At 43.7% G+C, this 26,329-nt stretch overlaps 1 protein-coding gene and 1 non-coding gene across 3 annotated transcripts; both read left to right on the plus strand.

The window, feature by feature from the left end:
- The first annotated feature begins 1,020 nt into the window (after nucleotides 1-1,020).
- On the plus strand, nucleotides 1,021-25,832 carry LOC130290886 (P2R1A-PPP2R2A-interacting phosphatase regulator 1-like). Of its 2 annotated transcripts, none has more exons than XM_056539072.1 (10): nucleotides 1,021-1,387; nucleotides 4,177-4,255; nucleotides 6,319-6,375; nucleotides 11,101-11,144; nucleotides 11,247-11,301; nucleotides 15,295-15,396; nucleotides 20,143-20,231; nucleotides 22,022-22,086; nucleotides 23,259-23,352; nucleotides 25,116-25,832. In XM_056539072.1, the coding sequence occupies exons 1-10, from the start codon at nucleotides 1,293-1,295 to the stop codon at nucleotides 25,258-25,260; spliced, it is 825 nt and encodes a 274-aa protein (XP_056395047.1). In that variant the 5' UTR covers nucleotides 1,021-1,292; the 3' UTR covers nucleotides 25,261-25,832. The 2 variants fall into 2 exon arrangements, with proteins under 2 accessions (XP_056395047.1, XP_056395048.1); XM_056539073.1 differs by having other exon boundaries at nucleotides 1,023-1,387; nucleotides 23,259-23,399; nucleotides 25,116-25,255.
- LOC130292217 (small nucleolar RNA U109) lies at nucleotides 19,739-19,873 on the plus strand. Its single transcript, XR_008848125.1, has one exon. It is a non-coding gene; the product is annotated as a small nucleolar RNA U109 (small nucleolar RNA).
- Nucleotides 25,833-26,329: the final 497 nt, after the last annotated feature.

Here is a 26,329-nt window from a genome sequence, read left to right on the forward strand (position 1 = left end):
GTTTTTTTCTTAAAAAACGGATGCAACCTGACATTTTTCAAACCGTATACAGATAAAAAAAAATTGTACACACGTTTTGATTTAGTTTAGTCAGGTTTTGAGGAATCCTTTTTTTTTTTTTATCAAAAACCTGATACGGGAACTGTATTGCAAAAACGTGGTGTGAACCAAGCCTAAGGGTTGGTTCACACCACGATTTTCTATACAGTTTTTGGATACGTTTTTTTTTTTTTTAACGTATGCAACTGTACAGCAAATCGTGGCCATAGACTTTCCATTCTCAACCATATGCACCATATTGTATACGGTTGTCTCCGTTTTTCACACCACACGGTTTTTTACTTTTTTTTTTTCTGGACAGAAAACCGTGGCCTACCAAAAACCGTATTGACCCGTATGTTTTTTTTTTTTTTTTTACATGGGAGTCAATGGGAACCGTACAGACTTGTACGTGTATACGGTTCCATCCAGTTTTTACCATCCAGTTTTTGACTTTGCAGTTTTTTTTCTTGGAATTTCAATCAAACAAGTGAAACTTTATTCATAATGGAGTGAAAAGATCAAAACGTATGTTTTTTTTCAAACCATATACGGTTTTCAACCGTATAAAGATATAACTGTGTACACACGTTTTGATACAATTTAGTCAGGTTTTGAGGAATCCGGGTTTTTATCAAAAACCTGATAAAAAAAAAACTGTATTGCAAAAACTTGGTGTGAACCCACCCTTATATGGCTCTTTCTCAGAGTCTCCCAAAAGCTGCCTGGGCGTGCTGGGCGTTGTAGTTTGCAACAGCTGGAGGCACTCTGGTTGGGAAACACTGCTTTGTGTTGTTATCATGACCTACATATAGGTTATTCTGAGGCAACTAGTGGCGCTCTCGCCATTGTATTACATTACTACAAGAACCCAGCTGAAACTTGTAGTTCACCCGGGACCTGTGGGGACAACACGGTGTATGAGGTGGGAGGTGCAGGCGCTCTCCACCACTGCCTCATAGTCTCGGCCAGGCCGGTGGCGGCGGGCAGGAGTGCGCATGCGCGGTCGGCTGCTGCTTCTCGCTGGGGCTCTGCTGATTGTACTGGGCCGGAGGTGTCCCGGGGCCTCGGCCTCACACAAGGCGGCAGCTGGGGGCGGGGGGAGCGGGGAACGGGCCGACAACTTGTCTCCTTCACTGCTAGCATGGAGCCCTGATCTCCCCTCACGGGGCTCCCCGGTCACACTGAGGCCTAAAGCTGGAATGAGCCATTGAGGGGGGAGTCCGGGAGATCTGGGGAGCAGCGCTGACATCATGGCTCAGGAGAAGATGGAGCTGGACGTGGTGGAGATCCCGGGGGATGGCAGCCTCAGGAGGTCCAATAGCGCCCCCCATATCAACGGGCTCAGGTGAGGACAGCAGGGGGCGCAGGGGGGATAGCTGAGTACACGGGGGTCTTATAGTGGTGGGTGTACACAATGTCATCATTCACATTACTCCTATATTCTCCCATTGATTGCTTTAGAGCAGTGGTCTCCAACCTGCGGACCTCCAGATGTTGCAAAACTACAACTCCCAGCATGCCCGGACAGCCGTAGGCTGTCCGGGCATGCTGGGAGTTGTAGTTTTGCAACATCTGGAGGTCCGCAGGTTGGAGACCACTAGAGTATTGATCTGCAGCTGTTGCAAAACTACAACTCCCAGCATGCCTGGACAGACTTAGGCTGTGCTGCAACAGCTGGAAAGCCACAGGTTGGAGATCACTATATTAAAGAAACTTACAGATGGCAGCCATATTGTCTCCAAACTGTGGACCCCCCAGTTATTGCAAAATTATACTCACTGGCTGTCCGGGCATGCTGGGAGTTGTAGTTTGGCGACCACTGCTCTACTATATGGGACGATGCAGGGATCCAGTTGTTTTGTTTTTGGAAGAAAAGCTCAGACCATCTGCAACTAAATAGAAATGACTTCCTATCTAATAGATAGTGGGGGCCCAACCAATGACCCCCTCCCACTCTGATCAAAATAAGGCTGCATTCACATCTCGTTTGTGCAATACGGGTCCCGTATCCCGTTTCTGTACGAAAAACTTATGTCTCCAAACCGGACCGAAACGTATGCAACCGTATATGCCTCCTCACGTTTTTAAACCGTATACGGTTTGAAAACGAATGTCTGTTTGCATCCGTTTTAATACGTTTTCCTTGAAAAAAAAACCAGATATGGTTTTATGTTTGTCAACATTTTAAATAAAGTTTTTTTTTTTTTTTTTAATTGAATTTCCAGAAAAAAGAAAAACAGTATTGTGCAAACTGGATGTAACTGTACGCACATACGGTTGAATACGGTTACCATAGAACTCCATTTTAAAATAACTGTATACGGTTTTTCAGCCGCACTTCAAACCGTAGTAGACCACGGTTTTGTGTGCGGAGGAAAAATTCATACAACCGTAAATGAAGGGAAACGTACTCAACTGGATGCTACGGTTGTCAATGTAATGTCTACGGTTTGGAATACGGTTCAATACGTTTTTATTTTTGCTGAAACCGGATACGGCAACCGTATTTCAAAAACGTGATGTGAAAACTGCCTACGGCTGGGTTCACACTACGTTTTGTAACTACAGTTCCCGTATACGGCTAGGAGGAGGGGGCGGGGCTTAATCGCGGCGCCCGCACTCAGCCGTATAGGGGAACCGTATTTACTGCATGTCTGTGAGCCGACCGGAGTGAACTGAAGCCTCCGGTCGGCTGCGTTTTCGGCTGTATGCGTTTTCCCGACCGTAGGCAAAAACGCGGTCGACCACGTTTTTGCCTGCGGTCGGGAAACCGCATACGGCCGAAAACGCAGCCGACCGGAGGCTTCAGTTCACTCCGGTCGGCTCACAGACATGCAGTAAATACGGTTCCCCTATACAGCTGAGTGCGGGCGCCGCGATTAAGCCCCGCCCGAATATACGGGAACCTTAGTTACAAAATGTGGTGTGAACCCAGCCTAACAAAAATCAATCGTCCCCCAAGTAAATGGTGCAGCAGTGCTCAGTCACTGTTCTGTACACTCTCTATGGACTTCTAAACATTGCCAACTACACTGCACTAATAAAGTTTGGAAGTGACATAGAGAGTAAATGGAGCAGGGGGGCGACTGACCTCCATTCAGTGGGGATCCCAGTTAGAGACAATAAAAATTGATCCAAGATAAAGTGACACGTTTAAGTAACAAGGAATTTTTTTTCTGGCACAATATGAATTTTTCCTATACCGCAATACTGGTCGGGCCCCCACTCAAATTAATGAATTATCAGCCGCAGCATGCTGTCCCCACATCGGGCAACTAATCGTATGTGACCCGCGGGTGCTGTTCTGCTTCTCTTTCCCCGTCCCCGCTCCTTACATGACAGTGCGCTCAGCTTATCACCGGCCGAGGCGGGACATTGCTGCGGCCGGTGATAGGCTGACTGCTCTGTGACGTTCCCATCCCCAGGAAGCAGCAAGAGCAGCAGAGGGACCGTGAGGCCGGTTCCGGGGCAACGGGGGAAGGTAGGAAGAAGGTGGGTTAAAGTTTATTTTTGCAACCCGGGCACAGGATAGTACAGTACAGCGCATCGGCTATTAATTATTGGGTACATCGCTTGCGGATCACATGATTAGTCCCCCGATGTGGAGGCCAGCGCAGCGCTGGGCTGATAAAGGGGGGGGGGGGGGGAGGTGGTGTAAATACCGTTAAATACTGTGGAACCGCCATCATTTACAAAAATACCGTGATACACATTTTTGGTCATACCGCCCAGCTCTACTGTTAAGGAGTGCATCATTGGAGGTTCAGAGGTCTTGGGGTGCCGATTAGTTGTCATGGCAATCTGAGGCCTTATTTAGGCCTTCATGACTGCCTTCAGCTGGCTGTACTAGCAGAGTTACAATTGAATAGATAACTGCACTACTTATGTACTGCATAAATCTGTATAAGCAATTGAATTATTGCTTATAAAATCCTAATAACACTTCTTGCAAAGAAATGTACGGAAATGTTGCCGTGTGAATGGAGCCTAACAGAAGAACGGACCTTGCAGATCCATTGAATGCTGTGCATACATGACAATTCTCTGAGTTTACCTTGAAATATCTGTACACAATGCAATGTATGTATATAATGGTGTATACATTTGTACCTTTTTTTTTGTTTTGCTTTTCAGTGATCACTCCCAAGTGTTTCAACCCTATGTAGCTCGGGCACGCAGAAACAGCACTACGGTAGTGAACCGTCAGACCATGGTAAGACAGTGGTGTAATCACAATGAAAGGTAACAAGTATTACATTACAGCTAAGGCCCCTTTCACATTATCGTTATGACACGGCAGTGTGACAGCCATCGGGGAACTCAGGGTGAAAAAATACTGCAAGTGCCATCTTTTTCTCCCGCTACAAAACAACGGCGCCTGTCGGACCCCATTGACTATAATGGATCCATCGGGACCTCTTGTGCCCCATCCAGATAATGGCCGTTAAAGTAAAAAAAAAAAACTTAATGGGTGTTCTCGACGGGGCACAACGGCAGTGTGAAAGTGGCTCCACCTTAAAGGGGTACTCCACTGCTCAGCGTTTGGAAAAAACTGTTCCGAACGCTGGCGCCGGGAGCTTGTGATGTCTCACTCCGCCCCCTCAATGCAAGTCTATGGGAGGGGGCGTGACAGCCGTCATGCCCCCTCCCATAGACTTGCATTGAGGGGTGGAGCATGATGTCATGAAGGGGCGGTGTTCGGAACAGTTTGTTCTAAATGCTGAGCAGCGGAGTACCCCTTTTTAAGTAGTTATTTTTTTCCATTTATACGAATATATTAATGTTATGTAAATACCGGAAACATTTAGGCCTTCTGCAGGCCTTCAAATAACTGGACTGCAGTTAGATCGGATTAAATCTTGGTTATGGCTTAAAAAATCTGCATCAAAATGGCGTGTGCGTTAAAAAATAAATAAATAAATAAAAATAATAATGTTGCAAGTTGTGCAAAATATGTTTCAAAAAACCCATCCAATGCCTTCTCTGTAATGGAAGTACCGTATTTTTCGCCCTATAGGACGCACCGGCATATAAGACGCACCCAATTTATAGGTGCAAAATTCTGAACCCAACAGTGGTCTTCAACCTGCAGACCTCCAGATGTTGCAAAACAGCCGTTGGCTGTCTGGGCATGCTGGGAGTTGTAGTTTTGCAACATCTGGAGGTCCGCAGGTTGAAGACCACTGGTATAGGAGGTAGTACTCACGTGTCCCCGCCGCTCCGGACCCCTCACCGGTGCCCTGGATGTCGCTCCACCGCTGTCGCCGCGTCCCCATGGTGTCCCCGATGCTTCTTCTTCCCCGGGATCCACACTCTCCGTCGCCGTCATCACGTCGTTGTCATCACGCCGCTACGCACTCCGCTCCTATTGGATGACGCCGTGTGCGACGACTTGATGACGTCGAAGGAGAGCGCAGGGGATCCCTGCACGGAGAAGACGCCGAGGAGGCAGGTAAGGTCCCTCCCGGTGTCCTGTAAGCTGTTCGGGACACCACGATTTCACCGCGGCGGTCCTGAACAGCCCGACTGAGCAGCCGGGTTAGTGTTATTTTCGCTTCAGACGCGGCGGTCAGCTTTGATCGCCGCGTCTGAAGGGTTAGTACAGGGCATCACCGTGATCGGTGATGTCCTGTATTAGCGGCGGGTCCCGGCCATTGATGGCCGCAGGTATTCGCCGTATAAGACACACCAACTTTTCCCCCCCAGTTCTGGGGAAGAAAAAGTGCGTCTTATACGGCGAAAAATACGGTACATATGGTAGTTCACATTTAGCATACACATTTCAGAGATTTTGATTGGTTGCTAATAAATATAAATCTCTCCATTAGTCCATGCGAAAATTGCCTCAGAAATGCAGGACACTGACCGGTCCTACTGAATGGGGCAAATCTGTGTCCATGATTGAGGCTACCCTCAATTTCTGCCATGTATTTTACAGGGCATTTTTCTACTATGGGAATATTCTCGCTGTGCAAATATTTTTAGGCAGGGTTGACACTAGTGTAATCTGGTTGCATTTTTGCTTTATGACCACAAGGCCCGACCAACCATGTCAGTTTGGGTTATTAGACCCAAAATGAATCTCTATTCTAGTAGTATGAATTCTGTATGCAGATAAAGAGAGTACATTTCCTTCTAAGTTCCCAGGCAGTCAATCGCTGTTGGTGGCTTCAGTGCACAGTCATTGGTAAGGATCTGTCAGTGTAAAGACCCTGGACCACTTGTTTGCACTGCGCGATACTCCATTAATAACTCTTACTAATTCTCTCCATGTAGGTGCCGTCATCCTCTCCTGTCCGCATTCCTAGCAGCAGACTTCATCAGTTAAAAAGGGTAAATTCACCCATCTGATTCCATTGTGTTTCACCTTATGGGAAAACCTGTAGAAAAGGGACACTAGTCATATGACCATTCATGCAGTGTGCAAAAGAAACATCTATGCATCCTTTTGTGTTTTCATTAGAGGGCACATGATGTACAGCATTTATATACATATGATATGCACAGCTAAAATACAAGTGACAACATGGATTAAAGGGGTATTCCGGGCAAAAATATTTTATCCCCTATCCAAAGGATAGGGGAAAAGATGTCTAATCGTGGGGGGCCCGCTGCTGAGATCCCCGCGATCTCCCTGCAGCACCCGCATTCTATGCGGGTGCTGAATCTCCAGTTTCGGAAACCTCCGGGTTTCTGGGACTGGGGACGTTAAGTCACGCCACGCCCCCTCCATTCATGTCTATGGGAGGGGGCGTGACAGCCGTCACGCCCCCTCCCATAGACATGAATGGAGGGGGCGTGGCGTGACGTCACGTCCTCAGTCCAGGAAACCCGTAGGTTTCCGAAACTAGAGACGCAGCTCCACATAGAATGCGGGTGCTACAGGGAGATCGTGGGGGGTCTCAGCAGTGGGCCCCCCACGATCAGACATCTTTTCCCCTATCCTTTGGATAAGGGATAAAATATTTTTGCCCGGAATACCCCTTTAATTTCCACAGCAGCTATACTGAATACTAAAAACTGCTTCTAGTATCTGTAGATACAGGGGGAAAAAAAGGTATAAATATCGTTAACTGGATTTTTCTCCTCATGGAGTCAAATTTGGGATCCACTTGCTTGGAGAGGATCAGGTTTTCTTATCCTTTTGGGACATGAAGGAACGTTATAGCATCCATGGAAATGCCTTTTATAGGTATCTTCAGCTCAGGCATGCGGTTCAGGCGCAGTTTAGCTCCCTAACATTTACTCCTGTGTTTCCTGATGTGGAGCTTCTCCTGGGCACCACGGATCTTTCTAAACCCCTTACTCGGTCCTATGCTCTCCTCCAGTCATTGGGGCCTAGCCCTTTCTCAGAAGTGTTTCATAAATGGGTGTCTGATATCCCGGATCTGTCTGTGCCAGTATAAGGAGGTTGAAGGTTCTTATCACTCCACGGTAGTTAGTAGTAGAGACTTGTTGATACAGTCTAGATATGTATTGAGGTTGTACTATACCCCTGCTAAATTGAAGCGTATAGGAGTTTCCCCGTCTGATCTGTATTTTTATTGTTCTTCAGAGGTACATACCTTTTTACATGCAGTCTGGGATTGTCCGGTAATTCCCTCCTTCTGGAGGGAAGTGATGGGGTTTTTGGAATATAACCTGGACGTCCCCTTTTTACTCTTGTAGTATACCTGTTGGGCGTTATTAATGAGGTTGTCTCTGGTTCACATAGACGCCTATTGATCCGTTTCTTCCTTTTTTGTGCCCATAAAGTGGTAGTGATGGCCTGGAAGGATACCTGCCCTCCCCCTCTGTCTAGGTGGTTGAATCTGGTAAACAAATATGTCACGTTGTACCAGGCATTGTATGTGAGCCTGCCTTAGGAAATTTGACATGGTGTGGACCCCTGGCTTTTACTTGATGTGTCGGCTGACTCCCCGACTAGATCGTCTCAGTAGGTCTCCTATAGTGTGCTGCTGTACTTTAACCTCTTCAGGATGCAGTACGTACATGTACGCCCTGCATCCTGAGTCCTTAAAGGAGTAGTCCAGTGGTGAAAATCTTATCCCCTATCCTAAGGATAGGGGATAAGTTTCAGATCACGGGGGGGGGGGTCCAACCACTGGGGCTCCCTGCGATCTCTCTGTATGGGGTCCAGGCTCGCTGGCCAGATAGCGCGTGTTGACCACCGCACGAAGCGGCGGCTGATGCGCCTCCTCAACACAACTTTATGGCAGAGCCGGAGATTGCCAAAGGCATCGCTCCTGCTCTGTCATAATTATATTGAGGAGGCTTCTCGCGTGCTGTCGGGGCCCCAGCGGTCGGACCCCCTGGGATCTGAAACTTATGCCCTACGGATAGGTGATACGTTTTTCACCAATGGACTACTCCTTTAAGGGCGCAGGGCTTTCAGGTACGCCCGTGGGAAATTGGTCCCCTGCCGCTAGCCAGTTAGGGACCGGACCCGGGTTGCCTGCTGAAATCATTCAGCAGGCATCCCGGCACATTAGTTAATAAAGGGATAGGTCGGTCAGAAGCGATTGACCAATAGCACATTTGGGTGGGGAGGGGGTTCTGGGCAGAGCGGGGGAACCGTGATGTGAGCGGTGGTGGCGGTCCCTTACCGATCTGTGGCGATCCTCCAGCTTGCGCGGCGTGCAGTGATCCTACTGCAGGAGGTGAGTAGTTGCCTAGCATCATCTGCAGGGTGACAGTTTGGAGACCACTATGCAGTGGTCTCTAAACTGTAGCCCTCCAGATGTTGCAAAACTACAACTCCCAGCATGCCCTTCGGCGATCAGTACATGCTGGGAGTTGAAGTTTTGCAACAGCTGGAGGCACACTGGTTGGAAAATAGAGTTAAATAACAGAACCTAACTCCAACCAGTCAGCTGTTGCAACAGTACAACTTCTAGCATGCACTGTCTGTCAGTGCATACTGGGAGTTGTAGTTTTGCAACAGCCGGAGGTTTGCCCCCCCCCTGTGAATGTACAGAATACAATCATACGGTCGGTTTTACAGTGAGTTTCCTGCTTCAAGTATGAGCTGTGGCAAGCTCCTAGTGGGAAACTCACTGTAAACCCCTGCCTGTGTGATTGTACCATAAAAACACTACACTAACAAATAATAAAGGGTAAAACACTGCATACACACCCCTTACACTGTCTCCCCCCCCCCCCCCCTCCAATAAAAATGAAAAACTTATCATACAGCAGTGTTTCCAAAACAGAGCCTCCAGCTATTGCAAAACAATAACTCCCCAGCATTTCCGGACAGTCATTAACTGTCCAGACATGCTGTGAATTTAACAGCAGCTGGAGGCACCCTGTTTGGGAATCACTGGTGTAGAATATTTTCTATAGCGAAGCCAATTGTAACGATTGCATCTGAGTCCACCCCTATGCAAATCCCTATTTTAAGCCTCAATTGCGCAGTGCCCTATCGTATTTCAAGGAAACATTTTAGGGCCACATATGGGGTATTTCCGTACTCGGGAGCAATTGCTTTACAAATTTTGGGGGGTCTCTTTCTCCTTTTACCCTTTATGAAAAGGTAAAGTTGGGGTCCACACCAGCATTGAAGTGTAAAAAATAAAACATTTTACACTTAGCTGCTGGTGTTGCCCCATACTTTTCATTTTCATAAGGGGTAAAAGGAGACCCCCAAAATTTGTAACGCAATTTCTCCTGAGTACGGAAATACCCCATATGTGGGCGTAAAATGCTCTGCAGGCGCACAACAAGGCTCAGGAGTGAGAGTGCACTATGTACATTTGAGGCCTAAATTGGTGATTTGCACAGAGGTGGCTGATTTTTCAGTCGTTCTGACATGTAAAAAAATAAATACACATGTGTGACCCCATTTTGGAAATTGCACCCCTCACGTAACAAGCGGTACAGTGAGCCTTAACACCCTACAGATGTTTGATGAATTTTAGTTAAAGTTGGATGGGAAAATGGGGGAAAAAAAATGAAATTTTTCATTTGCACAGCCCACTGTTCCAAAGATCTGTCAAACACCAGTGGGGTGTAAATACTCACTGTACCTCTTATTAAATTCTGTGAGGGGTGTAGTTTGCAAAATGGGGTCACATATTGGGGGTACCATAGTTTTGGCACCAGGTTGGCTTTGTAAACGCACATGGCCCCTGACTTCCATTCCAAACAAATTCTCTCTCCAAAAGCTCAGTGGCGCTCCTTCTCTTCTGAGCATTGTAGTTCGCCCGCAGAACACTTGATGTCCACACATGGGGTATTTCCATACTCATAAGCAATGGGGTTACAAATTTTGAAGGACATTTTCTCCTATTACCCCTTGCAAACATGTTAAATTTTGGGGAAAACCCAGCATTTTAGTGAAAAAAAAAAAAACATTTCATTTACAAATCCGAATGCAAGGAACAATGAAAATTTACCACTATGATAAAGTAGAAAATGTCACACAAAAAAAAACTATCTTGGAGTCAGAATGAAAGGTAAAAGCATCTCTGAGTTATTAATATATAAAGTGACAGTGGTCAGAATAGCAAAAAAAAGGGATGAGTCCTTTAAGGTGAAAATGAGCTGTGTCCTTAAGGGGTTATGGTAGGGGGCAGGTTTGGGGGGGGGGGGGGGGGTTGGTGTTACCGGGAAGTGGTTGGCTTTCTGTGGCTGGGTCTCAGATGTACCATTTCCTAATGATTGTGAATGTTTCAGCATACTTAAACCCTTGCCATTATTGTAGAGTCTGGTACCTACGGAGGCTGTTGTTGTTGTTGTTGTTGTTGTTTACCTTGTTGGTACTGTTTGTTACTTGTTACTTAAATTGCAAAATTAAATATATATATTTTTTTATTTTTATGGATTTTTCTCAGACACAGCATTGTAAGTAGTGTAAATAGTTTCCAGCACTGCAGGTTTGTCATTGCACATGCAATTGAGATCTGCTCACATTTTAAGGCTTTGTTACTTTAGTAGTTGACAGCACGTGTTTGGATGAATGTTTCACCTGTTTATTGTGCTAGAAATATGGCTGCAATGTCATTTAGTGCTGGTGTTAAACAGAGCTGACTAGCATCATTTCTTTATTCTGTATAGGAAGAAGGAGTTGACTTAATGAATCGAGAAACAGCCCGTGAGCGGTATGTTAGAGAAAATGACGCTGATATATAAATATTTTATGTAATATTAAAAAGACTGAAATCACATATGATATGCCGTGTATTTATTTATTTTTTTATTAGTGAAGTGCAGACAGCAATGCAGATGAGCTTGTCCTGGGAGGAAAGCTTTAACCTGGTAAGAAAAGAAAAATAAATACAAAATAAGCCTGCTAAGTTTTGCTACTATAGGACAGTGTTTCCCAACCAGGGTGCCTCCTGCTGTTGCAAAATTACAACTCCCAGCATGCTCGGACAGCCAGCGGCTGTCCGGGCATGCTGGGAGTTGTAGTTTTGCAAAAGCCTGAGGCACCCTGGTTGGGAAACACTGCTGTAGGGGCCTTGTACACACAAAGAGGAAAATTACAAGGAAAATTTCCTCCCTGAATTTTGCTTCTGAATTTTGGCCAGAAATTCTGCTGCCATAGGGTGAACTGTGAGTGAATGGGTTTTTCGTTAACCCGTTCACGCTGCATTAGTTTCAGGGCGGAAATTCTGACAGAGCATAAAATTTGCTCAGTGTTGTGGTGTAATCCGCGCCACAGACATTGCCATCTGTCAGGACAGCAATGGCCCCACTCGGAATCTCAGGCCGGAATTTTTCTGGCCACGGATTCTGTAGTGTGAACCCGGCCTAACTGGTGTGGAATGTAGCAGGATTGAAACTGAAATACAAAATGTCCTATTGATGGGATGTTTCCTCACTGGTTCTGTCTTAAAGAGGTACACCGCCCCTAGTCATCTTATCCCCTATGCAAAGGATAAGGGGATAAGATGTCTGATTGTGGGGGTCCCCAGTGGCAGGACCCCCGCAATCTCTCCTGCTGCACCTCTGTTTCTCAGCTGCAGAGAGCAAGGATCGCTCTGCGGCTGATGACAGGCGATGCAGGGTACAGAGTATTGCAATGTAACGGCTCCGCCCCTCGTGACATCACACCCTGCCCCCTCAATGCAAGCCTATGGGAGGGGGTGTGATGGCTGCCACACCCCTCCCATAGACTTGCATAGAGGGGGCGGGGTGTGATGTCACAATACTCCATCCCCTGCATCGCTTGTCATCAGCTACAGAGTGATCCTCTCTCTGTGCAGCTGAAAAACAGGGGTGCTGCAGGAGAGATCATGGGTGGGACCCCCACGATCAGACATCTTATCCACTATCCTTTGGATGGGGGATAAGATGTCTAGAGGCATGTGATTTCGGATCAGCATTAGTGTTACTATAGGGCTGGGCAGTATACCGGTTCATACCAAATACCGAAATTTTTGGGCTGTACGATATGAATTTTTCCCCATACCGCAATACCGGTTGGGCCCATCCCCCTTGGGAATGAATGATTAGCCCAGTGCAGCGCTGTCCCCACATCGGGGAACTAATCCTATGTGACCCGCCAGCACTGTTCTGCTCCCCCCACCAAATCATGTTACCTGCGAGCGCTGTTCCACTCCCCCCCCCAATTAATTATCAGCCCAGCGAGGTACTACTCACATATGTCACCCGCAAACACTGCCCTCCTCCTTTTTGTTGGGGGCTGCCGGTGTGAGGTGAACTGGAACTCACTGTACGCCAGTGGTCTCCCACCTGCGGACCTCCAGATGTTGCAAAACTACAACTCCCAGCATGCCTGGACAGCCAACGGCTGTCCGGGCATGCTGGGAGTTGTAGTTTTCCAACAGCTGGAGGTCCGCAGGTTGGAGACAACTGGTGTACGATGTATCCCTATGCCCGGGCTGCAAAAGATAAAGAAAATAAACTTTAACTTACCTACGTCGACCTTACGCTGGGGACTGGAATGTCGGACAGCCGTCAGCCTATCACCGGCCCGAGCGATGTCCCGCCCCGGCCAGTGATAGGCTGAGCCCACTGTCATGTTAGGAGCCGGCTTCTTACATGACAGTGGGCTCAGCCGTTGGCTGTCCGGGCATGCTGGGAGTTGTAGTTTTGCAACATCTGGGGGTCCGCAGGTTGGAGATCACTGGCATACAGTATAGAGTTCTATCGCCGGCGGCCCCCAACAAAGAGGAGGAGGGCAGTGCTTGCGGGTGACATATGTGAGTAGTACCCTGCTGGCTGATTATTAATTGGGGGGGTGGGGGGGAGCAGAACAGCGCTGGCGGGTAACATGATTTGGTGGGGGGAGCAGAACAGCGCTCGCGGGTCACATGATTTGGGGGGGTGAAAGAAATACCGTTATATACCGTGGAACCGCCATAAGTTACAAAAATACCGTGATACACATATTTGGTCATACCGCCCAGCTCTATGTTACTATGTGTGAACATAGTTGCAGAAATACCATTGAAATTAATGGAAGTCTGATACCAGGTGAAATCCATGCTCAATTTGGACATAGAATGTGCTGCAAATTTAGCATGGACTCTGCCAGAAATTACTGTGTGCACACACCCTTACTGAGAGTGTTAGGCTAGGTTCAGACTACGGAATTTCCGCCTGCAATTTTGCTTTGAAATTGCAGGCGGAAATTCCGCTTTCTAAAATGTATAGTGTAGTGAATGATTTTCCGTTCACAAATGCACTCTTCGGAATTTGTGAAGCGGAATTTGTGAACGGACAATCCGCTTGGAAATTTCCGCCTGAAGAAAGGGGTTGCTCTTTCTTCTGGCGGAAATCCGCGTGGAACACATTGCAGTCTATTGGAGTCTGCAGTGTCCGCGCGGTCCTAGCACCGACTGATTCAGCCGACGCTGGCCGCACTCGGAATCCCCCGGCGGAAATTTTCTGCCTGGAGATTCCGTAGTCTGAACCCAGCCTTACAATGTACATAAAATAAAGTGTAACCCTTTGGTTAGGCTGACCTTATAACTCCACACACTCACCCTTGTATTTTTATAACGTGGCATCACAACTTTCCTTCATTTTCATAACAAATGTTCCTCTCCCTGCCCTCAGTCATGATCTTGTCATTTCAGTTTGACACCTGCACATTTTAGAAGTGGCGCTCTCTTCTGTATCGGTCCACTGGTCTATTGTACAACCCATAGCCCTCAAAAGAAATGTCTATTTAAATGTGCAATGTATTTGTCTTTAAAGGTTATCCACAGTTGGAAAAACAAAGCTGCTCTCTTACAGAACGGCACCTCTATTTGGTCGGGTTCACATGGCAGAATTTCTGCATGAAAATTTTACATGAATTTATATCCAATTCACTTCAATGACATTTTGCCGTGTGGATGAGACAGTGGAATCCCATTGAAGTGTATTGGCTATAAATTCATGAAAAATATTCATGCAGAATTCAGGGCAGAAATTCCGCTGTGTAAACCCGGCCTTTATGTGTTATTGCAGCTCCTTTCCATTGAATTAAATGGAGCAGATTTGTAATACCATACACAACCTAAAGGCAGATGTGGAGCTGTTTTTGAAATAAAGCGGCAACGTTTTTCTAATTCTGATTAACCCTTTAAAGGGGTACTCCTGTGCTGCAGCGTTTTAAATATTTCGTTCAGAACGCTCGGAGCCGGAGGCTGTGATCATGATGTTACGGTTACGCCCCCTCGAGACGTCACGCCATGAATGGAGGGGACGTTGCGTGATGTCGCGAGGGGGCATGGCTGTGACATCATGACCACTGCTGCAGGAACCTGGTGTTCGTATAGAACGCTGGGTGCTGTGGGAAATCCCGGGGGGCGACCCAGCGGCGGGACCCCCATGATCAGACATCTTATCCCCTATCCTTTGGATAGGGGATAAGATGTCTAGCAGCAAAGTAGCCCTTGAACCCAAAATGGTGCCAAAAGAATCTCTTAAAAGGCTTCTAGAGGATGTTGCTCCCCTTCAGCATACGATTATGCCATGGTTTTGGGCTTTGGCCTACACTTGGCAGACTTATACTTGTTTAAATACAGAGGAACCATACAAATACATAGGGGGAGATTTATCAAAACCTGTGCAGAGGAAAAGTTGACCAGTTGCCCATAGCAACCAATCAGATCGCTTCTTTCATTTTCCAGAGGCCTTGTTAAAAATGAAAGAAGCGATCTGATTGGTTTCTATGGACAACTAGTCAACTTTTCCTCTGCACAGATTTTGATAAATCTCCCCCTATTCGTCACCACCCTTAGAAGAAAGATGGAGTAAACATGGTTTCAGCAGTTGTAAACCGTTCTCTTACAGAGTGACAATGATTATGACAAGTTGGACAAGCCTTCATCTCCAAAACGTCTTGACTTTGCCCCAGTATCGCCAGCACCATCTCCTACCAGAGGAATCGGAAAGGTACAGGGGTGAATGTATGCATGTACTTCTATGGATTTGTGGTCACATGTTAATGCTGAGATTGCTTTGTCTTGTCACAGCGTTACAGGGGTACTCCACTGGAAAACATTTTCTTTTAAATCAACTGGTGCCAGAAAGTTAAACAGTTTTGTAAATTAAAAAATACAGTGTAGCCCGGACCTTCTAGGTGAGTATGAAGTGGATATACGTGGATCGTGCTTCAATAATAATTATCATTTATTTATAAAATATAAATAAGATTTCGACACTTCTCACAGGGCCCTTGTGAGAAGAACATACATATTAAAAGGCAACCTAACAATGTATTAGGCAATAGTATTATAATTATAAACTTGGCATAGAGTAATAGAATAAAATAACAGAGTGAGATCTGTACCATGCAAATATATTAGAAAGTTGCTCTTCTAGATGTTTAGGGTAAATATGTCCCTTTTAGATACAGTAGCAAACAGTCTGTGTTGTCTGTTTGCTACTGTATCTAAAAGGGACATATTTACCCTAAACATCTAGAAGAGCAACTTTCTAATATATTTGCATGGTACAGATCTCACTCTGTTATTTTATTCTATTACTCTATGCCAAGTTTATAATTATAATACTATTGCCTAATACATTGTTAGGTTGCCTTTTAATATGTATGTTCTTCTCACAAGGGCCCTGTGAGAAGTGTCGAAATCTTATTTATATTTTATAAATAAATGATAATTATTATTGAAGCACGATCCACGTATATCCACTTCATACTCACCTAGAAGGTCCGGGCTACACTGTATTTTTTGGTTTTCCTTTTCTAGCAATTAAGGTATAGTTGCTTGCCCCGTCTGACCTCGGTGCGTAATAGTTGTGAGCTGCACACATCTACATAGTTTTTTCTTTCTTAGTTTTGTAAATTACTTCTGCTAAAAAAAAAATCCCAATCCTTCTAGTACTTATCAGGTGCTGTATAATATAGAGGAAGTTCTTTTCTTTTTGAATTTCCTTTCTGTCTGACCACAACTGCTCTTTGCTGACACCTCTGTCCATTTTAGGAACTGTCCAAAGCAGGAGAAAATCCCCATAGCAAACCTATCCTACTGGGCAGTTCCTGACATGGACAGAGGTGTCAGCAGAGAGCACTGTGGTCAGATAGAAAGGAAATTCAAAAAGAAAAGAACTTTCTGTGTATTATACAGCAGCTGATAAGTACTGGAAGAATTGGGATTTTTTTTATAGCAGTAATTTATTTATCTGTTTTAACTTTCTGGCATCAGTTGATTTAACCCTTTAAGGACTCAGCCCATTTGGACCTTTTTTTACGCTTTCGTTTTTTCCTCCTCCCCTTCAAAAAAAAAATCATAACTCTTTTATATTTGCATCCACAGACTAGTATGAGGGTTTGTTTTTTGCACAAGCAGTTGTCCGTTGTAATGACATCACTCACTTTACCATAAAATGTATGGTGCAACCAAAAAAATACTATTTGTGTGGGGAAATTAAAAAGAAAAACGCAATTTTGCTAATTTTGGAAGGTTTTGTTTTCACACTATACAATTTATGGTAAAAATGACGTGTTCTTTATTCTTTGGGTCAATACGATTAAAATATCCATGATTATACACTTTTCTATTACTGTTGCACTTAAAAAAAAAATTGCTAACTTTTTAACCAAATTAGTATGTTTAAAATCCCCCTATTTTGAAGACCTATAACTTTTTCATTTTTCCGTATAAGCGGCGGTATGAGGGCAAATTTTTTGCGCCGTGATCTGTACTTTTTATTAATACCATATTTGCTTATACAAAACTTTTATTACGTATTTTATTAATTTTTTTGGGAATAAAATGTTATAAAAAGCAGCTATTTTGGATTTATTTTATTTTATTTATTTTTTTACGTTCACGCCGTTCACCGTATGGGATTATTTACATTTTATTTTAATAGTACGGATATTTACGCACGCGGCGATACCAAATATGTATATAAAATAATGTTTTTACACTTTTTGGGGGTAAAATAGGGAAAATGGAACAATTTACGTTTTTATTGGGGGAGGGGGTTTTTCACATTTTTTGTCCTTTATTTTTTTCCTTTTTATTTTTACACTCTTATAGTCCCCATAGGGGACTATTTATAGCAATCATTTGATTGCTAATCCTGTTCAGTGCAGGACATAGGACACAGCACTGATCAGGGTTATCGGTCATCTTCTGCTCTGGTCTGCGGGAAGGCAGATCAGAGCAGAAGACTCCCGAAAGACAGCGGAGGCAGGTGAGGGGACCTCCGTCTGCCGTGCAGGATGATCGGATCGCCGCGGCAGCGCTGCGGGCGATCCGATCATCCTGTTAAGTGATCGCGATGCTGCAGATGCCGTGATCTGTATTGATCACGGCATCTGAGGGGTTAATGGCGGACATCTGCGGGATCGCGGGTGTCCGCCATTACCGGCGGGTCCCTTGCTGCGATCCACAGCCGGGACCTGCCACGTGTGATGCCGGCATCGCTCCGATGCCCGCGGTTATGCTCAGGACGTAAATGTACGTCCTGGTGTGTTAAGTACCACGTCACCAGGACGTACATTTACGTCCTGCGTCGTTAAGGGGTTAAAAGAAAATGTTTTTCAGTGGGGTACTCCGGTGGAAAACTTTTTTTTTATTTTTTTATTTTTTTTTATCAACTGGTGCCAGAAAGTTAAACAGATTTGTGAATTACTTCTATTAAAATATCTTAATCCTTCCAGTACTTATTAGCTGCTGAATACTACAGAGGAAATTCTTTACTTTTTGGAACACAGAGCTCTCTGCTGACATCATTGACCATTTTAAGAACTGTCCAGAGTAGGAGAAAATCCCCATAGCAAACATATGCTGCTCTGGACAGTTCCTAAAATGGACAGAGATGCCAGCAGAGAGCACTGTGTTCCAAAAAGAAAATAATTTCCTCTGTTGTATTCAGCAGCTAATAAGTACTGGAAGGATTAAGGTTTTTTTTAACCCCTCAAGGGCTTAGCGTTTTTCTGTTTTTGCACTTTCATTTTTTCCTCCTTACCTTTTTAAAAAATCATAACCCTTTAAATTTTGCACCTAAAAAGCCATATGATGGCTTACTTTTTTGCGCCACCAATTCTACTTTGTAATGACATCAGTCATTTTACCCAAAAAATCTACGTCTAAACGGGGGGAAAAAATCATTGTGCGACAAAATTGAAGAGAAAACACAATTTTGTAAATTTTTGGGGCTTCTGTTTCTACGCAGCACATTTTTTGGTAAAAATGACACCTCTTCTTTATTCTGTAGGTCCATACAATTAAAATGATACCCTACTTATATAGGTTTGATTTTGTCGTACTTCTGGAAAAAATCATAACTACATGCAGGAAAATTAATACATTTAAAATTGTCATCTTCTGACCCCTATAACTTTTTTTTATTTTTCCGCGTATGGGGCGGTATGAGGGCTCATTTTTTGCACCATGATCTGAAGTTTTAATCAGTACCTTTTTTTGTGACCAAAAATACACTATTTCGGAATTTTTTTTGCGCGTACACCATTGACCGTGCGGTTTAATATACGATATATTTTTATAGTTTGGACATTTACACATGTGGTGATACCACATATGTTTATTTTTATTATGTTTATATGTTTTTTTATATGGAATTTGTGAAAAGGGGGGTGTTTTAAACTTTTAATAAGGAAGGGGTGGGTTAATGTGTGTTTTTAAACTTTTTTTTTTTCTTCTACACTTTGTCTCAAAATTCATTAGATTCCTCATACAGATCATTGTGGTTTCATAAAAGCACATTGATCTGTGTGCTCTGCACTCGATTGATAAAGCCTGGTGCAGCCAGGCTTTATCATTCAGAACACAGGAGCTGCCGTGGAAGGAGAGGTAAGCTCTCGGGCTACCTCTACAGTGGATCCCACCCCTCGCGTTGCAGGGGATTTATCCACCCCACTGGACCACCAGGGATGGGATACAGGCACCTTTAGACGTGCCGCTGTCATCTTTGACAGTGACGATCTAAAGGGTTAATAGCCGTCCACGGCGATCGCCACATGTCTGCTATTAATGCCGGCCCCTGACTACAGGAATCAGCTGGGGGCCAGCCGGTATGACGAGTCGGGAGCCCGCGTCGTACCCCGTTAACGGCCATTGGACGAGTATATATGTCCATGGTCGTTAACAGGTTAATAGAGAAGTAATTTACAAATCTGTTTAGCTTTCTGGCACCAGTTGATTTAAAAAAAAAATAAGTTTTCCACCGGAGTACCCCTTTTAAGCTATGTGACGTCTGCTGGAAGTAAGTTGTTTTGTTGAATTATGTCTGAGGATTTAGATTTGCGCATGGTAGGATATTGGTGTTCTCTCTTTCCATGGAACATCTTAACTCAGTCCATGCAATATAATCCTAAGGAGTTATCAGGGCATCCAGTCTTGAAGTGCAGGCTGAGATGTAGTATATCACTCCTACATATGAATAATCCTTATATTCAAGTTGAATCTGTCCAATATCTGAACCTGTTCTGCAGCACTGTCTACAACAGTGTTTCCAAACCAGGGTGCCTCCACCTGTTGCAAAACTACAACTCCCAGAATGCCTGGACAGCCAAAGGCTGTCCAGGCATTCTGGGAGTTGTAGTTTTGCAACATCTGGCGGCACCCTGGTTGGAAAACACTGGTCTACATCCTATTACCTTTATTGATATGTACCTGACTGAGTTGTGTTTTTCTTTGTAACCCACAGCAATGTTTTTCTCCATCTCTACAAATGTGTCTGAGCAGCAGTGGTTTGCCCCCAAGCCGTATCCCCAGTCCTACAAGGCGATTTACTACGTAAGTATAACCTACTGTATATGTGTGTGTCTTTGGGCACTCCTGTCTGCCATGTTGGCGTGGTTATAGTCCTTTTGTAAGTGTTATACAACCTAGTTTACATGCCCTTTTTGTGTTTCTTGTTTGTGCTGAGACTAGAACATGTGGGTCTTTTGTCTACCAGCATTTGGCATTGACTACTTTAAGACTAGGTGAAGCAAGGAAAAGGTGACCTTCAAGCAGGCGCTCAGGTGTCCAAAGGAAGGTCACAACCAAGTCATGGAAGGGAGTTGAAGTTTCAAGTTTATTGAAATAAAGCAATAACGTGTTTCGGGGTGTACAAACCCCTTCTTCAGATTCACAAATTGATACAGTACACCTAACAACAAATGGGCTATATACACATGCCAATAGAAGACAAAATGGTGGCAGGGTCAGGGGTCAAAGTAACAGACACAGGAGTACAGGCAGAAAATGACAAAAGCAGTTTCCTAAATTAGTATATAGCAAACTAACTCAACATAAATACATAGAACAAAAAATTAGCTGTAGAAATCCATTTAATGTATTGCAAAGAGTAAACTCCCGTCCGGTTGAGAATAGAAGAGAGGCTTGGTGCGCATGCTGCCCTCGTTTGCCGTGCGCTCCACGTCATGTAAACAAGTGCCGCAGCTCTGTTTGTAAACGGAACGGAGGAGCGGCTCTGTTTGTAAACGGAACGGAGGAGCGGCTCTGTTTGTAAACGGAACGGAGGAGCGGCTCTGTTTGTAAACGGAACGGAGGAGCGGCTCTGTTTGTAAACGGAACGGAGGAGCGGCTCTGTTTGTAAACGGAATGGAGGAGCGTCTCTGTTTGTAAATGGAATGGAGGATTATCTTCTGTCCTGCCCTCCCTGTGTGGCTTTTTACGAGATGGCTATGGCCAAAGTTCCCGCTGTAGCTCTCCTTATTCTTTATTCCTATTCTAAGCCTGTTTTTGGCCTGGTTGAGCTCTTATATTTCATACTAATGCTCGCATTATTGTGCTAATGTGCGCTTGTTTACTCCCTGTGCCTGGCACTATATTGTTCTTTTTCGACTATGTCTGTTAATGTGTTTGACAACCAGATAAATGTTGTGTGTGGTACTACAACTTCACTCCATTCACTTTATTGGAACTGAGCTGCAATACCACACGCAACCTGAGGACAAGGGGGATGCTGTTATTTATTTATTTATATTGGAAGTAATCAGCTTTGTTTTTCTAATCCTGGAAGACTCCTTTTAAATATTAGTCCTCTGAGCTGTGTGCATGGTCATATGTTTATTGCTTCATTTTCCCCTTGGATTTCACATAATTCAAAACATTCCATCAGATATTCTATATTAGACTGAGCTCTCCTCTAGATGTACTGAATTTCATGTTTTTATACAGGAACATGGAAATAAATGTCTTTTTATGTCTTGTATTACAAACCTGAATGCACCTGTTGTGTATAAAACATTTGCCTTATGTACACATCCTTATCATGTAATCCAAATATTGTATAGATAATATGGTTGGAAAGAGTCACAATGGGAAAGAAATCTGTTTCCAGCTGTGCCAGAGACTGTCAGAGGCATTTTATAAAGTTAAAGGAATTGTGTGTGTTATATATATATATAATGTTCTCCTTGCCGCAGGGCAGATCTCATGTAGCATCTTGAATTTCCTCATAAAAACAGGGAGGAAGACATTATCGTTTTTTTTTTTATTATTAAAAGTTGAATTATAAAAATGTATATTTGTTTTATCTTTTTAACTTTTTTTTTTTTTTTTACCCTTTTCTACAGCAGGAGGAGTCAAAGTCCCATCAACTGTATACGTCCAAGTGCACTAGGTCCTATAAAGAGGAAAGGTATCATATTCTATGTATTTAAGAAGTCACATTCTCCTATTTTATATACAGTGTAGACAATAGAACATATGTGCATGACAGATGTTACTCTTGTACGCCATTCCTTGGCTTGACAAATCCCAGGTGCCTGGTCACCATGGCGACTTACGATTTCATGGTGGCTCTTATGTTTTTGTGAGCCCTTTCCACCAGAGGTGGTTGTTCTTTGTTTTTTTACAAAAAAAACAAACAAACAGTTTTACTTGCCTCCACCTCTGTTTCCACACTAATCCCCTGCTCATTTTGCCTGCGGTCGGTGCCCTGGTGTTACATGATCAAGTAACCACCGCAGTCAATCGGTGGTCGCGCTCTGTGCTCAGGAGAATGGAGCTTGGCTGCAATGTTGTTTCTTTGTTTTTGTTTTGTTTTGCTGGCCGTCAAGCCCTGCATTAGTGTATCTAAGTCATACTAGACAAAGTACATGTGGGGTTATCAGGGATGCCAGTTGTGAAGTACAGACTAAGTGGTAGTATATTACTCATTACTGCAAGCAAAGACACAGCGATCGGCACTGTTGAATACATTTCCAGGTGCTATACTCCTCCCCTGGAGTGCTATCGCCTTCCCTTAATGACACGCACCTGCGATCCTCCACACTGTGCTCAACCCCGTATAGACTTCATCACAATGCATATGTAAAGGCAAAAAAAGGAGATAGGGGGGGGGGGGGCACTTACAAGTCGGCGTCTCTTGGAAGGTGCAGACTTTTGTCTTTTTTTATTTTGTCTCTTTATAACAGCTGCTTTTGTGTTTCGCGCCGAGAGGTGGCGCTTCTTCATACTGAAGAAGCGCCACCTCTCGGCGCGAAAGAAGCTGTTAACTGCACCTCGCTGCGGACCCTGGCGTCCTGCGTTTTGGATTTTACATGCACCTGATTAAAAAGACAGTCTGCACCTTCCAAGAGACTCCGACTCGTAAGTCCCCCCCATATCCTTTTTTGCCTTTACATATGCATATTACTCATTACTCCTACATGTTTGTCATTCTGGGTCTGCATTACTAATATATAGGATATTGTGGACACTTATTGTAAATGCAACCATTGAGGGAACAGTGGTAGCTTTTTGTGCATTGTCTTTATCCCTTGTATAAACGTTTTATCCATTTATATGTTTTTCTATTTATTTTTAAAGTGGAGATGGACATGGAGACTCAACCAAAGAGACTGTTTCAAGGAACCACGAACATGTTATCTCCAGACATGACACACCTGTCGGATTACAGTTGGTAAGGTTAAATCTGCAGCAGGCTGGAGACTGGTTTGTTGCCTTTACGTAAGTGTAGAATCTGTCATCACTAATGGAATTTCCAATATAACTATTCACAAAATGTTTAAAGCAAGCCTACTAGAAGCTAGCATACTTTTAGTATACCTTAAAAATGCTCATATGATTGTTCGGGGTTACATGACCAAACCGTGAGACCATGGTTTGGGCCTGTAACAGGAAGGGGGAATTTTTAAGACTAGCTTTCCATATGTCCTCTTTAAAGGTTTACTCAGGGAAATGAATACGGTAGCAGGCTTTTTGGCTTGGCCCTTAATCCATGTAATTGCAGGATATGGGCTCCATTATAAGTCTTTGGAGAATGACTCCTGCAATCATGTAAACTGAATGCTGAGCCAGGGAGTGAAGCATGCTACAATGAGCTTCTCCCTTACTATATCTAGAGATAAGTGGTGGTCTCTGCACAGTGACTCTGAATGATCAAAACTTTTGACATGCCTGCGATATACATTGCATTTTTTATTTTTTTTATGACAGTAAAGCTCTAACCTAAAGATTTATTTGAGTATCAAGCACAGTCTTCCCTAACAAATTTGGAACATGTTTTGACAGTCTGTGCACTACCCTCTGTAGACGGCATAGGTTTCCACCGTACTTTTACAACAGTTTTTGGGCATGAATTATAGTAAATCTGTCAGGCCATGCCTGCTAACTCTAAACTTTTTAAAAGGTGCAAAAAGCAAAATGAGGGAGATTTATCAAATCCTGTGCAGAGGAAAAGTTGTCCAGTTGCCCATAGCAACCAATCAGATCGCTTCTTTCATTTTGCAGAGGCCTTGTTAAAAATGAAAGAAGAAATCTGATTGGTTGCTATGGGCAACTTTCCCTCTGCACAGGTTTTGATAAATCTCCCCCAATGACTTTTTTTACACTAGAAAATGGACATGGCATAATAGGTTCCCTTGAAGAAAGAGAGAAAAATAAGTGCTTCAGAATAGCCTACTAGAAGATCAAAACCTGTCCAGAGGAAAAGTTGCTGAGTTTCCCATAGCAACCAATCAGATCACTTCTTTTAATTTTTGATAAGTCCTCTGAAAAAATGAAAGCAGTAATTTGGTTGCTATGGCCAACTGGACAACTTTCCCTCTGCACAGGTTTTGAGATCTCCCCCAGCGGGCCTGTTGTCAGTGCAAAATATGGCACAACTTTGCTTCAATGTTTATTCGGCTCTTACTAATCTCTCTAAACCTTTCCATACAGACAATGTTTCCTCTATGGGGAGGGGTAAGGCTCGGCCAGGCAGTTTTGCACCAACCCATTCCTACCAGAACAAAAAGGATCTAGTGTCAAAAATACAACACACTCGACCTTTCTCTCAAACTACCTAATTTGGTAGCCATACACTTTCGAGAGTCTCACGAACCCACCCAACTTTATTTGTTCTGCCAACCTTAGTCTAAGTTTATGGAACTCCATTTGGAACAGTGCTGAGAAGATCTACTTTCACTGTAAAAGACACTTTAATGTGTTTTAGACACTCTTTGTGTCTCACTTGACTAGGCGATGTAGCCTAACAAGAAATAAGAGGCAACCTCAAGTAGCATAGAGAGCTAAGAGAGTCTGAAAGTAAACTGCTTAAGCCATTGTGATAAATTCGCTGCATCCCTAGTCTAGTTTTAGTTTACAATGTTTATTGATACTTCTGGGCCAATGTTTTAGATGTTGGGTTTTCCTTCTGTCAGTAATGTTTCTTTTCACTTACAGCCTTTCATCAGACCTTGACAGCAGCAGTAGTATCGGTTCTTCGTTTGACTCTACAGCCAAGGAAAGCTGTGTGACTGACTCCCCTGCAGCCTGTTCCAACTCCTGCTCTTCATTCATATCACTGGATGATCTGTCCCCCAAATGAGTGACACAAGACCGGACCACGGTGTTGCCAACCCTTACTATTTACAGACTGTGTGGAAAATCGTCAAGAACCCTAAAGAGTCTTCTTCACTGTGTATTACAATTTTATTATGTATATAATCACATCCCCTCCTGCCTGCTGGACTGTTACAGGACTTGAAACGTGGAGCAGGAGAATGTGTATTTTTGTGTACAGAATAGTATGTACAGTATCAGTGTACATATTGCCTGTGTGTCCCAGGTATTTATGTTTAATTTTAAAGTGTAGTTGTTTTTGTTTTTCTTTTTATTTATTCTTTTAAAACTGTGTATTGTCTGCAATCATGGAGTGAGAATGTAGTATCATTGTCTTGGCTGGTCAACAAAATTCTCTATCTGCTAGGAAGGGGAATAATCATGCAGCTTCATTTCTGGTAATGTGCAGGTGGGCCAAGACTGACAGGCCAGTTAAGTAACTTTTAATGGTTACTATTGGTCTCATAAGTTGCCTTGGAATTTAACCAATGTTTAAATGGGTTATCCAGGAAAACACTTTTTCTTTATATATATATATATATATATATATATATATATATATATATATATATATATAATCAACTGACTCCAGAATGTTAAACAGATTTGTAAATTACTTATATTAAAAAATCTTAATCCTTTCAGTACTTATGAGCTGCTGAAGTTGAATTGTTCTTTTCTGTGTAAGTGCTCTTTGATGACACGTGTCTCGGGAGCTGTCAAGAGTAGAAGCAAATTCCCATAGGAACTGCACAGAGCAAAATAGGTTTGCTATGGGAATTTGCTTCTACTCTGGACAGTTCCCGAGACAGGTGTCATCAGAGAGCACTTAGACAGAAAAGAACAACTCAACTTCAGCAGCTGATGATAATTATTGGAAGGATTAAGATTTTTTAATAGAAGTAATTTACAAATATGTTTAACATTCTGGAGTCAGTTGATCTAAAAAAAAAAAAAAAATGTTTTTCCTGAAATACCCCTTTAATGTCCAACTGTAACACAGCTTCTTTAATACTTTGACTCCCTTTACTATAGGAAATGTAAGTCAATGACTT

This window comes from Hyla sarda, chromosome 9 (genome assembly GCF_029499605.1).
Source record: "Hyla sarda isolate aHylSar1 chromosome 9, aHylSar1.hap1, whole genome shotgun sequence".
NCBI lineage: Eukaryota > Metazoa > Chordata > Amphibia > Anura > Hylidae > Hyla > Hyla sarda.